Here is a 14,299-nt window from a genome sequence, read left to right as displayed (position 1 = left end):
CTCACTGCCTCCCAGCTCTTGATTCTATTGAGAAGTCAGCTGACAGTTGATGGCTGCTACTTTAAAGGTATCCGATTTTCAAGGACAGCTCGAGAGTTTGGCCTTGTATTTAGTTTACAGTGATTTTAACGCAATGGGTTTCCATAGGGTTTTCTTGGTACTGATTTCATCCCTTTTGGAAATTCTTGTTCGTTCCCTCTTCAGTTTTGTTCTGCCCCCGTCTCCCCTCTCCTCTAAAAGGGGAGATTCTGACTACACACACTCTACACACCTTCTCCCTGCATTCCCTATGTCCCCCCTAAGCTCTTCGTGGATCACATATTTCTCTCTGATTATCTGAGCTTCGGTCTGAATTTTGTTTTCTGACCTCTATTTCAGTTGACTAATTCTTTATAGCTATTTCTAATTGGTTGTAAAAAAACAAAACACAAAAAATAAACACCATCTCTGAGTTAACAGCAGTTACTTTATTTTTTGATTCTTTTTTTTTTTTAATCTTTATTGTTGAAAGTATTACATGTCCCCTTTGTTCCCCCTGCACCCGTTCTAACCTGCCCCCGCCCCCTGCCCCAGGCCTTAAATTTCCATTTTGTTCTTTTTTCAAGTATCCAGTTCTCTGCAGAAATCCTCAATCGGTCTTGTATTTCCTTGAATGCACTAAGCATAGTTATTGTGAAGTCACTTCCTGATACTTCCATTAACTGGATCCCAGGGGTCTGTCCTAGTGCTGTTTCTTTCTCCTGTCTCCTCCTATGCCTGGGTATTCTGATTGAGTGCCAGACACTGCAAATGGACAATTTTAAGGAAATGTTGATGCCTACGATGATAATATCCGCGCCCCCTCCCCACTCCCCGCCAGGGAAAATGTACATTGGCTTCTGGCAAACAGCGAGGGAAACTAACAGTCTTAAATCACCTTAATCCAAAAGTAATTGAAATGGCTGTGGCTGGGCTATGAGGGCCAGTCTAATTCGGAGTCAAACTTCTTCCCAACACATGGGAGGGACTTCTGGGTCCCGAACCATGGCCTGCGAGGCTACCCACACAACCTTCCCCCATTCGCAGGGCCTAACTTCTCACGTTTGCTCTACTAGTCCCCTGACTCGGCCCCAAACCTGCTTAGTTTCTCAGTTTCCTCGTTCAAAATTGACACCTGCCGAAACCGGTTTGGCTCAGTGGATAGAGCGTCGGTCTGCGGACTCAAGGGTCCCAGGTTCAATTCCGGTCAAGGGCATGTACCTTGGTTGCGGGCACATCCCCAGTAGGAGGTGTGCAGGAGGCAGCTGATCGATGTTTCTCTCTCATCGATGTTTCTAACTCTCTATCCCTCTCCCTTCCTCTCTGTATAAAAATCAATAAAATATATTTAAAAAAAAAAAATTGACACCTGCCTCTAGCACACAGGTCCAAAGCTGGGCTCACTTCTGTTAGATCATAACTCACTATGTTTCTTTCCCCATTTTTTACTGCGTCTTTCTTTCAAGGTTGGGAACCTTATCACGCTCGTGAAACCTAATCACAGGAAAATGAAATCTGTTAATATATGTTTATGTAATTTGTACACTCTCCATTCTACAAATAAATGATGGGTGATTTTTTTTTAAAATGGATCTTACTACAGACAGTTCAGGCGTTAATAAATTATAATAACATGTTTCCGCTTTAGGAAAGGCTGATGACCATTGAGAAATGTAACAAAGGTACTCTGGAATGAGAGGAAACCAATTTTTACTAGCTATATTCATAGGTACCGTATCATTTTGTTACTTTAAGTATTTTTATAAAATTTTCTTTTCTTTTATATACTGATCTTGTATCTTAAGCATAGGGGCAACCTTGCTGAACAGTCTTATTAGTTGTAATATTTTATCTCTGTAGATACTCCGGATTTTTTATGTAGAAAATTATATCATCAGTGAATAAAATGAGTTCCACTACTTCCTTTACACTCCTTCTAGCTTCTATTTCTTGATCTTTATATCACTAGGTTACCTCCTCCGCAATGCTAAATGAATGAAAGCGATTAAAGTTGAAATCCTCAACTTATTCCTGAGTTTAATAGAAATCCTAACATTATTGTCCTGGGAGATGGATGCTCTATGTTTACGTTAGTCATCCTCATCAGATTAAGAAAATTCATTTTTATGCCAAACGTGCTGAGAATTATTACCTTCAGATTTTAATTTTATCAAATGCTTTTTTTTTAAATATATTTTATTGATATTTCACAGAGAGGAAGGGAGAGGGATAGAGAGCTAGAAACATCGATGAGAGAGAAACATCGATCAGCTGCCTCCTGCACACCCCCCACTGAGGATGTGCCCACAACCAAGGTACATGCCCTTGACCGGAATCGAACCCGGGACCTTTCAGTCCGCAGGCCGACGCTCTATCCACTGAGCCAAACCGGTTTCGGCTCAAATGCTTTTCCTGAATCTCGTTTCTTATAGGTTTTCTCCCGGTAAATTACATTATTAGTTATCGAATGTTAAACTATCCTTACCTTACTGTTGAATTTGGTCTGCTAATATCTTACTGAGGACTTTTTATAACATGTTAGGTAAATTATTAACTACTGATATATTTTATGATTGCAGATTTATTCATTTTTTCTACTTTTCTGCCAGTTTGGGTAAGTAACATTTTCCTACAAAATGGCCCACTTATTGGCATAAAGCTGCTCAAAATATCTTACCGTAACTTATTTCCATATCTATAGCTACATCTCTTTTCCAATCCTAATATTGTTTATTTATAACTTTTTTTTTCTGCTTGATTCTGCCAATTTTCCTATTCAGTAGGGCAGCTTCTATGTTAACAAGTTCTATCTATTTTTACTATTTCCTTCTGCTTCCCTCTTAAGCTCATTATATGTCATTAAGATTTGCCCATCTAAGGACAGCTTAGACGTCCCACAGGTTTCTATATATAAGATCTTGTCACTCAGGTCTAAACACTTTCTTTCTAAACATTTTCTAATCTTCATAACGCTTTCATATGAGTGTCATGAATTATTTAGAAGTGTTTCCAAATTTGCAAACATTTTAAAAACACTCTATTTGTCAAAAACTATAAAGTCACCGGATAGCTTACTTTTCTTATGGATAAAGATCTCAATGTTTTCGCCCTAACCAGTTTGGCTCAGTGGATAGAGCGTGGGCCTGGGGACTGAAAGGTCCCAGGTTCGATTCCGGTCAAGGGCATGTACCTTGGTTGCGGGCACATCCCCAATAGCGGGTGTGCAGGAGGCAGCTGATCGATGTTTCTCTCTCATCGGTGTTTCTAACTCTCTATCCCTCTCCCTTTCTCTCTGTAAAAAAAAAAATCAATAAAATATATTTAAAAAAAAAAAACTCAATGTTTTCATTTGGAAACTGCCTGACTTGTGCAGACATCTTTATAATTATTTTTAAACTAGAAGCCCAGCACATGAAATCGCACAGCCCCGCCCACCCGTGCCAGTCTTTGGTCGTTCTGGCGTTAGGGCCACAGGCCTTTCTTTTATAATACAGATATGCATTTTCTTTGTGGGCCAACATCGAGATACTATAAGGGCTGTACTTCAGTACTACCTATGTTTTCCCCATCAAGACTGTTTTGACTACGGTTTCAAACCATTGCTTTATTTTACCGAAACAAAGTCCTTCTGTAACACAAGATGGCTTGAAGAACTCAATCAGACCCTTACCTGATGGTCCTGAATCTTCCTGCCCACCACGCGGAAGGTGTTGTTGCCTGTGTGGTGATAGATGTGAACTCTGCTGAACCCAGTCGAGCCACCAGCGGGCACCCACTTCTTATTGGCATCATCATAAACCATCACAGCAGCTCGTGCCTGACAGATACTCTGTTCACTGTTAGAACAAGCAGAGGGGAAAAAAAAAAGCAAACATGAGACATTTAAAATATGCTAAGTTGCCCACATAGCCATATAAATCAGAGTCAGCTGACTCAGCAGTCACTCAATAATTAGTGCTTTACTGGGTGCTAGAAACAACAGTGAACAGGACGGAAGCTTCCTGCCCTTGTGGGTACAGTCTGGTGTATTAAAAAAATAAAGGGTACGCCCTAACCGGTTTGGCTCAGTGGATAGAGCGTCGGTCTGCGGACTCAAGGGTCCCGGGTTCAATTCCGGTCAAGGGCATGTACCTTGGTTGCGGGCACATCCCCAGTAGGAGGTGTGCAGGAGGCAGCTGATCGATGTTTCTCTCTCATCGATGTTTCTAACTCTCTGTCCCTCTCCTTTTCTCTCTGTGAAAAGTCAATAAAGTATATTTTAAAAAAAAATAAAAATAAAGGGTAATGAGGGACATAAGGAGGGCATCAGGATCCATGAACACACAAGTAACACGAAAATGTTTTCTTCTAAATCTGAGTGTCTGACACACTCCTTCAACTGAACACAAGTCTAAGTATAAATCGCCCATTACCATATATCCTATATGATTTAATCATATATCCTATATAATAAAAGGGTAATATGCAAAATCAACCCAACGGTGGCACAATCAGTCGCTATGACGCACACTGACCACCAGGGGGCGGGCGCCTCTCCTGCCTCCACTGCAGCGCTAAGAACGTCCCACAGGGGGAGCGGGCCTAAGCCATCCGTCGGACATCCCCCAACGGCTCCCGGACTGCAAGAGGGTGCAGGCTGGGCTGAGGGGACCCCCACGCCCCGAGTGCACAAATTTCATGCACCGGGCCTCTAGTATGTTTATACTATCAGTGACCTGTTTGTGAATCCCTCTGTACTGAAAACCATGTTGGTCATCGGGGTTGCTTCGTGGTCTATATAACAAATTCTGAGGAGCTCTATCTGCCCCCTTACGATGCGGAGCGGTCACCAACAATCAATGATGGCAATGTGACTCACTCTCTGACGCCCGTTGGCCAGAACACCCTATGTTTCAAATTTCTTCCTTTAAAAAGTAAAAAAGTAAAATGAGATGCTTTCCAAGGATCCTTTAGATTTTAATTCCAACCATCACAGATAAATATGAAAAAAGGACAATCCCAAAATAGTGTCTTTAAATCTCAGCTTCATCTCAATTATCCGTTACCAAGTGAGACCGAGATACAGGAATAAATAAAATGAGGGGAGATGATCTGAATTTCACATTAAGCACTAGTTTCATCTTTCAAAAATCCTCTAATACCACCCTGGGGGAAATGACTGATTGGAATTTTAGTTCATTTCGTGTTTGTTTTTTAAGTCCAAGATGAAAAGTGAACAGCAGAGGAAAACAGGCACAGTAACTCTATGCTTTAACCCAAGCCCCACGCAGAAGACGTGGCCGATGTTTAAGCCGTAACTGATGCAGGTGCCCCCAAGTACCTCATCCAGCCCCATCTTTAACGAAAAGCTTTGCTCACTCGGCCTCCTTTAGCCTCAGAGTCTTTAGGTAAATCGTGTGGGTTCCTCCCCAATGTCCTCAGGAACAAAAAGTCACTTTCGCGACCTCTTCTCTTACCCCCGTGTCTGCCCCACCTCTCAACACTGTATGTGTGTTTTACTGAGCTTGCCAGGCGACCTGACGACAGAAGATCGTGGAGACCTAAGAGGCCACAGCACTGAGCAATAACGTTGCTTCAGAACAATGGGTTCCAATTGTATCTATTTTTCCACTAGAGAAATTTTACAAAAACTTGTAACAATATTTGTGCAGCACAAACACTGAAATAAATCTACTGACAGTCTAAAATGGTATGCTGCCCTGAAAAAAGTTTTAAGCATAACTGTAATTGAGCTCTCTGTATTTTTTTTTAATTTTTTAAATTGATTTTATAGAGAGGAAGGAAGAGGAGGAGGAGGAGAGAGAGAAACATCAATGATGCGAGAGAATCACTGATCGGCTGCCTCCTACATGGCCCCCCCCACTTGGGATCAAGCCCACAACCTGGGCACATGCCCTGAATCAAACCGTGACCTCCTGGTTCATGGGCCTACGCTCAACCACTAAACCACACCGGCTGGGCTGCATGGAAATTTGGGGGAAAAAGTTCCGGGGATAAAAATAAGCCGATGGCTAGAGCCTGAATTATGTTTTAAGCTGTGACTCAAGAGCACGTGTCAGCACCACAGTGGAAATCTCTTCATCACTCACAAGAGGAACACTTACGTGACAACATTTACAGACCCCCTGTCGCAAGACGGCATGACACGAGGTGAGGCAGAGGGCCTCTGACAGCGCGCAATCCTGTGCGTGAACAAAGAGCCCTATTTCCCTGTTCTCACAAATTATTATTTTGGGACATACAATCTGATTCCCACGGTTCAAGAAATACGATCTCCCCGAGGAAGTCCCAGGGGGAGCACACGAGTTAGGCAACACTAACCCCTCTTTTGTAAATTAGGTCGTTTCATGCTCAAAACAAGAAGACAAAAGGTTTGCAAAAAAATATATATCTATCCAAAAACCCAAAAGCAGAAGAGTTCAATATGACGGCCCCACTTCTTCCTGTACCTTTTCCTTCCCCCACTGCTCTGCAGGGTGTCCCTGGAGACATTCCAAAGACTGAAGCACACAGCTCCCGGAACAGCTTTTAATTGGCACTTATTATACAAACCACTCAATCCACCATCAACTGTCTGGTCACTCCAACGTCCCTGGAAAAGCTACAAGCACGGAAACAAAGACATCTCCAAACGAACATATCCAAGTGGCCAGCGAAGGCCAAAAATGCAAAAAAAAATAAAAATAAAATTAGTTGATTCATTTTCTAATGAAAATGAAAGATGTTCACCATGAGCGGTTAAGGATATACATCTAACTCTAAGCAAAGCCCAGGAGCAGCGGGAGGGAGGAGCCAGGGCTCAAGAGAAGAACTAAGCTGTGGTGAGAACGGAGATGCTCTGGGAAAAGGAGGAACCGCCACGTGAGGGTGTGGAAGGCGCGAAGGGACGGGTCAGTCCTAGGAGACACCTGGCACTTGGAGACCCCACATCAAAGCCGGGCCAGGAAGGGACAGCCTGGCCCACAGGGGTTCTCAGTGACAAATCCAAACCCAGTCCTCCCATTCCTTTCCACAACGTCTGAGGACCTTCCCTGGCTGGAGACAGAATGGTATAATCAATCAATCAATCAATCAATCAATCAATCAATCAATCTCTGGTCTTTGTCCCGGTTCCTGGCACAGAGCTCCTAAAACCCTTGGCATCTCCGAACAGGAAGAGAGTCTCTGGCATGCTAATGAGATGACTTGTAGGCCTGAGGAAGGAAGCCATGATCAGAAGGTGGCCATTTCCAGTCCCGCCCCCACCCCCCACCTCTGGGGAGGGTCGAAGGGTCAGGAATTGGGTTCACAATTGTGCTGATGCAACGAAACCTCCATCAACACACCCGAACAAGTTCGCGGGGCGGTGCTGGGGGGGTGGCATGCCCAGCGTGGGCGTGGAACCCCTGCACCCACCCCATCCTTTGCCCTGTGCGTCTCTTCCATCGGCTGTTCCTGAGTTGCATCCTTTATATTAAACCAGCAGTAACAAGGGAAGTGCTTCCCCACGTTCTGGGAGTTCTGCTAGTGAAGGATCAAACCCGATGCTGTGGCCAGCGGGGCCTAAGTGGGTGGCCTTCGTACCCGCACCGGCAGCCAGGATCTGAAATGGGGACAGTCTTGCGGGGCTGAGCCATTAGCCTGTGGGGTCTGGGGTAACTGAACTGCACACCCAGCTGGTGTGGAAAATAGGCGAATGGGTTGTTGATGGGGAAAGAAAACCACTCCAGAGACCAACTCCCATTACAGGTGGGCACCAAATAAGCCAGGGAAGCACCCTTGTTGGATGTCATGGGCTCAGAAACCTCCAATACAGATCGGATGAATCAATAAAATGAAGGCTGACAAGACCGTGTTTTGGCCTACTTGCCAGATAGGAAATGGGGGACTGGGGAGGGGTCACCACCACTTAATAAAAGGAGGTATTTTAGAACGTAAGATATCTCAAAATAAAGGCAACATATAGTAATATACTGTAAATGTCCTAACTAGCTCTCTAACCAGTTCTCCATACTGTCTGTGGGGTTTGCTTTTTTCTTTCTCATTTCTCTCTCGCCCAGTAAAATACTTAAGAGTTTGCTATGAAGTATGACTAGCCTCAGTCACACAGAACTGCCTGTTCATTAGTGTATATGCAGACAACAGAGGAATGACAGTGACGCGTAGAGGGCCCTCTGACAGGAGTTAGGGTCGCCAAAGGGGGTAAAGAATTACGAATTTATTAGGTCACCTGGACAACCAGATGGGCTGAGCCCCAAAATGGTGCCAGCCCCCAAAGACGGGGAGTCAGAGGTTTTTTAAAGGACTCTAGACGGGCTTTCTCTGCGCAGGGCCGGATCCTGGGACACTCCGGAGGGGAGAGCTCATGGTCTTAGCACGTGGAATGTGGTCTAAGCAAGTGGAACGTCCACTGTGAAGTGGCCTCAAGGTCAGTTCCCAGGGGAGTGAGCACCGATTCAATTATTTGATCAGACCGAACAAGAGGGATTTCCAGCTTTCTCCGGGAGGATTCTTAGCTGAAGAAGTCCACAAGAGGACTTCTGACATGCTGAGACTGTACACATATGTGCAGCTTTTCGGGGACACGTAAGAGGAAGGGAGGCAAGATTTAAGAACCACAGCTACTGAAGAGTCAGAGGAATAAAAAAAAAAAAAGAAATGAAGATCGAAACAAGTACAGCAAACCGGGCGAGCATGGCTCAGTGGTTGCGTGCTAACCTAGGAACCAGGAGGTCACAGTTCGATTCCCAGCCAGGCTCCATCCTGGGCGAGGGGAGGGGGTGGGGCGCGTGCAGGAGGCAGCCGATCCATGATTCTATCTCATCATTGATGTTTCTCTCTCCCTCTCCCTTCCTCTCTGAAATAAAAACATATATAAAAAAATTTTTTTAGAAAAGAACCAAGCACAGCAAAAAAGACAAACATTTCATACTCGTTATAAGACCATTCTCTCCGCATTACAACAAGCCTCAAAACGAGCACCCACTCAAAGCCTTCAGCATCCTGAGTCCATAAGGGAACTACCAGGCAAAGAGTAAACCAGTCAATTGTAGCCTGTGGAGAGCAGGCGCTTAAATTCGTTATACACAAAAATTTCACTTGATGATCAAATGTACTTGGTATATAGAGTCGATAGAGTTTTTCTTCCTGGCGTTAACTTGGGTATTTTAAAATAAAATATGGCATCAGAAGGCTGGAGAGAGCAGACTGTTTAAAAATATAACGACCGTAACACGGCATTACAAGTCCGTGACTTGGTCAAATAACTCATTCCTGAATACAATCAAATTTCCTGAACAGGCCGAAACCGGTTTGGCTCAGTGGATAGAGCGTCGGCTTGCCGACTGAAGGGTCCCGGGTTCGATTCCGGTCAAGGGCGTGTACCTTGGTTGCGAGCACATCCCCGGTGGGAGGTGTGCAGGAGGCAGCTGATCGATGTTTCTCTCTCATCGATGTTTCTAGCTCTCTATCCCTCTCCCTTCCTCTCTGTAAAAAATCAATAAAATATATTTTAAAAAAAAATTTCCTGAACAGGTACACATGACGGCAGAGGATCCTTGCCAAATGCTATTCTCCCAGGTACGAAGTGAATGGAAAGCGTCCGGGTATTCGAGCACGTTAAAGTGGCTATTCTGGTATATGCTATTTATTGAGGCTGCAATAAAGACAAGTCTTTGAAAATAGCAACTTCCTTTCAAAGCCGTCACTCACTAATCATGACTTGTCAAAGCGGGCGTGACGGTGACGGTGCCTAGCACCCAGCAGACACGCTTGAAATACTTGTTCGGTACCTGATTCCATCGAATGCAATCCTACTTATCGAGACCTGGATCCAACACCATTTCTCTGCTAAGTCTTTCTGGGGTCCCCAGAGCCAGAATGAATGCACCCTCCCACCGTCCTCATTCATCTTTCCACCAAGGAGGCTCTCTGAGGGGGTCCTACCTGAGCCACAGGACGGAGAGGTTACGTTCTTGACCCCAATGGCAACTGGGAAGCCACTCGAAGGCTTTAAGCAGAACAGGAGGTACTTTTTTTTCTTTTTTTTAATTTTTTATAATATATTTTATTGATTTTTTTTACAGAGAGGAAGGGAGAGGGAGAATTAGAAACATCGATGAGAGAGAAGTATCAATCAGCTGCCTCTTGCACACTCCCTACTGGGGATGTGCCCACAACCAAGGCACATGCCCTTGACCGGAATCGAACCTGGGACCCTTCAGTCCGCAGGCCGACGCTCTATCCACTGAGCCAAACCGGTCAGGGCGGAGGTACAATTTTAAAGGATGACTCTAGCCACTACGCAGACAGAGGAGGGGTTCCGGAAAGTGACATGGAAAGCAAGAATGAAAACATGAAGAGGAGTGTGAGGTGCTCATACGGTGACACTTGAACCTCACTAGAAACATGGGAGGGAAGCACATGGGAGTACACATATGTTGCAAGAATATCAGGCCCTAACCGGTTTGGCTGTGGATAGAGCGTCCGCCTGCGGACTGAAGGGTCCCGGGTTCGATTCCGGTCAAGGGCACTTGCCCGTGTTGTGGGCTCGATCCCCACTAGGGGGCGCAGGAGGCAGCCGATCCATGATTCTCATCATTGATGTTTCTCTCTCTTCCCCTCTCCCTTCCTCTCTGAAATCAATAAAAACATGTTTTTTAAAAAAGAAAGTATATCGGACAGGATTCGCTAGTACAGATAAGAGGGGAGGGGGAAGAAGGGGGGAAAACCGAAGGCAGGAGAAAAGTTTGGATGTCACCTAGCATTTTACAGATACTCCCAGTCTATGTGGAATGCTGTAAAGCGTAATGCTGTTGGCAGCCATGGTCCCAATTCATCTATGTTTACATCCGTATTAGCACATCTTCACCAAGGTCTGTACTATACTACCAACCACTTAGGGAGTTCACCCTGATAAAGAGAATTAGCACCTTGGCTGTTACGATGCTGAGTCATTCTCTGAACTAACATGTCAGCTGCTCAGAAGATAAAATATTAAGGAAGAAATTACACACAGAAAGTGGGGACTTTTAAAAGCAGGATTTCCATCTGAATGCTCCAATGTCCAATGTTTTTGGTCAAGCCTGCAATTCTATCACATCTCAAGCATGAAAGAGGGTAGAGTAAACCCCATGTCAGATTTCAATTCCACAAACATGGTTCCCACCTATATTCCACAGCTGCCGGAGTACAGAAACACCGAGTTGGGGCCATCTCATTCATAAAAGAGTACGCAGTCACATCGGAATAAGCATGCATTTTCCTCCAACAGGAAAGCGAACAATACATACCAGGTCCTACATTGTGTTAAGCACCCGGAGAGTCACAAATCGAGTGCTTTTTCTCTCAGATCACTACCCTGCGAACCTCGGGCTCAAGTTCAGAACCCGCCCGTCCCATCACCCCTCCATGGTCCGTCCATCCCACTCCTGCAGCCCCAATCCCCGAGTTCCCTTTGCTCACACTGCTCAACAGCTTTCACGTGGGCCTCCCTTAGTGTCTCAGCTGCATGATCTCAACAGTCTCCTAACTGGTATTGCGGACGCAATGTTACCCCCAGCTCCGAATGCTCCCTAAATGCATGTTTTCCAAATCACATCTAATCGTGTCGCCCTTCCAGCTAGCACACCCTGAAGACTCGTTTCAAGGGTACACTCTGGCTGCGTGGCATGGTCCACTCAAGGTCCGCCGTGGTGTGGCCTCTGTCTTTTGACCTTCATTCTTTCTCTCAGATCCTGAGAGCGTGTAAAAGCGCGCCTCACGCCATGCCACCATCCTACTGCTGGGGGCACACGCGGGCAAACACAGTTCAAAACTCCAACACAACAGCAGAAATGCCACGCTTGTCCATAGCACTGAACGTGCCTCTCCCTCTACTGAACTCGCTGCACAGTCCCTCTTCCCAAATATAGTAGCTTCTGCCTTAAATCCTAGCTGTCCTCCCAAACGTAGGCCCAGGGGTCACACCCTCTTGAGAGCTAAACGGGGACCCATTCTGTGTCATCACAATACACAATGCGTACAACCTCTCCACCCTCAGGCGGCAAGCCCTCACGGGTGAGCATTGCCTTTTCATTTCTCCTAATGAAGATTTCTTCAAGTAGTGACTTGAAAGGCAGTGAGAGAGATGAACTGTAAAAAAATAAAATCTGCCACCTGTCAGAGCCCTAAAATACGCCAGCGAGAGCTCCTGTTTCTGACTTCCAATGCCCAGATGGACAATCTATCAACTCCTCTCTCTTCTGTCTATAAAACGTGCCATTTAGCCCTGAAAACACTCAGCCCTGGGGAGCCACGCGGGTCACCCTGCACCCTTCTACGGGCTGTGTCCTTAGCTGTGCTGTGGCCACATGTGTGCATCGAGACTGTACTTGTAATTGTGCAATTTAAATATTCTACAAACGGATACCATGTGAGCATACAGAACTTCTATGAAAGGAAGTGAAATGTTCAGGCAAGTTTCTATAAAGGCGGGGTCTCTAAAAAATGGTGGGACATATATAAAAGGGAGGTCTTAAGTTCTCTCTCCACTTTACAGAAACCAAAGCTGAATCTTTGGAGATAAAAGATGGGCATAACTTTAGGAAAGAAAAAAATAATGTGGATTTCTCATCCCTGGGCTAACAGGAAAAGCTTTAGAATGAACACGTATGTTGTAAAGTAGGCTAACACGGGTAAAGGTCTATGTCATTGTTAAGGGCACCAAACTTGAACTAGTTCAATTAACCAACCGCTATGACCAGTACAGGTCACATTAGATACCAGGGCTTCTACTATAAGGAACATTTATGAAATACTAAATAGCTTTTCTCCTTTTATATATTTCATTAAAAAAAAAAAAGCTTGCCCAAACCAGCTTGGCTTAGGGAATAGAGCGTCGGCCAGCGGACGGAAGGGTCCCGGGTTCGATTCTGGTCAAGAGCATGTACCTTGGTTGCGGGCACATTCCCAGTGGGAGGTGTGCAGGAGGCAGCTGATCAATGTTTCTAGCTCTCTATCCCTCTCCCTTCCTCTCTGTAAAATATCAATAAAATATATTAAAAAAAAAAAAAGCTTGTTAATAAGAAGGAAGGGGGAAGCTGCTTGCTAGGAACAATGAGGTGCTGTCACGGCTCACGGGTTGAGGGATACGGGAAAACCTTGTGAACGTCACTGATGAACAAGATCACAAATAACGGCAACATACACACTTGTTGTCTACAAGGCAGGAAAACCATCCGGGAGGCAGCAGTTAAAACATGTAGGAAGGCAAAATTTCCCATCGAGACCACAGTTATGTATCACGCAAGTTTCTAAGCAATACTCAACGGCTTTAATAATAATAACAATAATAAAAGATAAAAAGATCTGTCACTACTAAACTCTTCATCCCACAACATCTATATTCATGTGCAAAGTACAAATGCAATCTAGGATAGTAACTGATCCATAGCCACCAAAGAAAATAATAAGTACATCTTTTTTTTTTTTTAATATTTTCATTGATTCAGAGAAGAAGGGAGAGGGAGAGAGAGATAGAAACATCAATGATGAGAGAGAATCATGGATCGGCTGCCCCCTGCACGCCCCAAGCTGGAGATTGATGCCTTGACCGGAATCGAACCCGGGACCCTTCAGTCCACAGGCCAACGCTTGATCCACTGAGCCAATCCAGCCAGGACTAATAAGTAGGATCGCATGTTCTCAGAAAACAACTCTGCTGGGTTATCCTGTAGAATGAAAAAAATCGCTGATATTGTCAGGCTAAGGAATAAGTAGAAAAAGCACCCTAAAGGAGGTGCTTACTACATGCAGTCATGTGTTTAGAAGTAATGAGAGGAATCTTTTTTTTAAAATATGTTTTTATTAATTTGAGAGAGGAAAGGAGAGATTGAAACATCAATGATGAAAGAGAATCATGGATCGGCTGCCTCCTGCACGCCCCACACTGGGGATCGAGCCCACAACCCGGGCCTATGACCCCAACGAGGACTCCTCAGTCCGCAGGCCGATACTCTATCTGCTGAGCCATACTGGCTAAAGAGGAACCTTTTTTTTTATACAGCTTTGCAGTACTATTTGACTTGCATTATGAATACCTCGTGCTTGAATAAGCATAGAATATGCAAATTCTATATGCAAATTCTATCAAGGTCACCTGGCCAACAACGAGAACCTGCCTCTGCCAACAATATTCCTGGAGAAATAAAGAAAATGAAAATGCACAATTTCAATATTCACAGAACCACACGAGAGAAGAGACGACGAGGGTGGGATTGATAAGACTTAGTGGAGGCAAAAGAAAATGAAGGCACATTGGGCA

The 14,299-nt window shown here is 44.7% G+C and overlaps 1 protein-coding gene across 7 annotated transcripts in view; it reads right to left on the bottom strand.

Annotated features, from left to right (window-relative positions):
• ENAH (ENAH actin regulator) overlaps positions 1 to 14,299 on the bottom strand; it is a 108,101-nt gene that overhangs the window by 50,056 nt on the left and 43,746 nt on the right. For all 7 annotated transcript variants that reach the window (XM_080650981.1, XM_080650986.1, XM_080650980.1 and 4 more), the window contains one exon: positions 3,689 to 3,854. In XM_080650981.1, coding sequence (XP_080507107.1) covers positions 3,689 to 3,854 — 166 coding nt within the window. The remainder of the gene's footprint in view (positions 1 to 3,688; positions 3,855 to 14,299) is intronic.

The sequence above is a fragment of the Plecotus auritus genome, assembly GCF_963455305.1.
Source record: "Plecotus auritus genome assembly, chromosome: 14".
Taxonomy (NCBI): domain Eukaryota; kingdom Metazoa; phylum Chordata; class Mammalia; order Chiroptera; family Vespertilionidae; genus Plecotus; species Plecotus auritus.
Note: the sequence above shows the minus strand (reverse complement) of the source record. Positions and strands in the feature narration are given on the sequence as shown.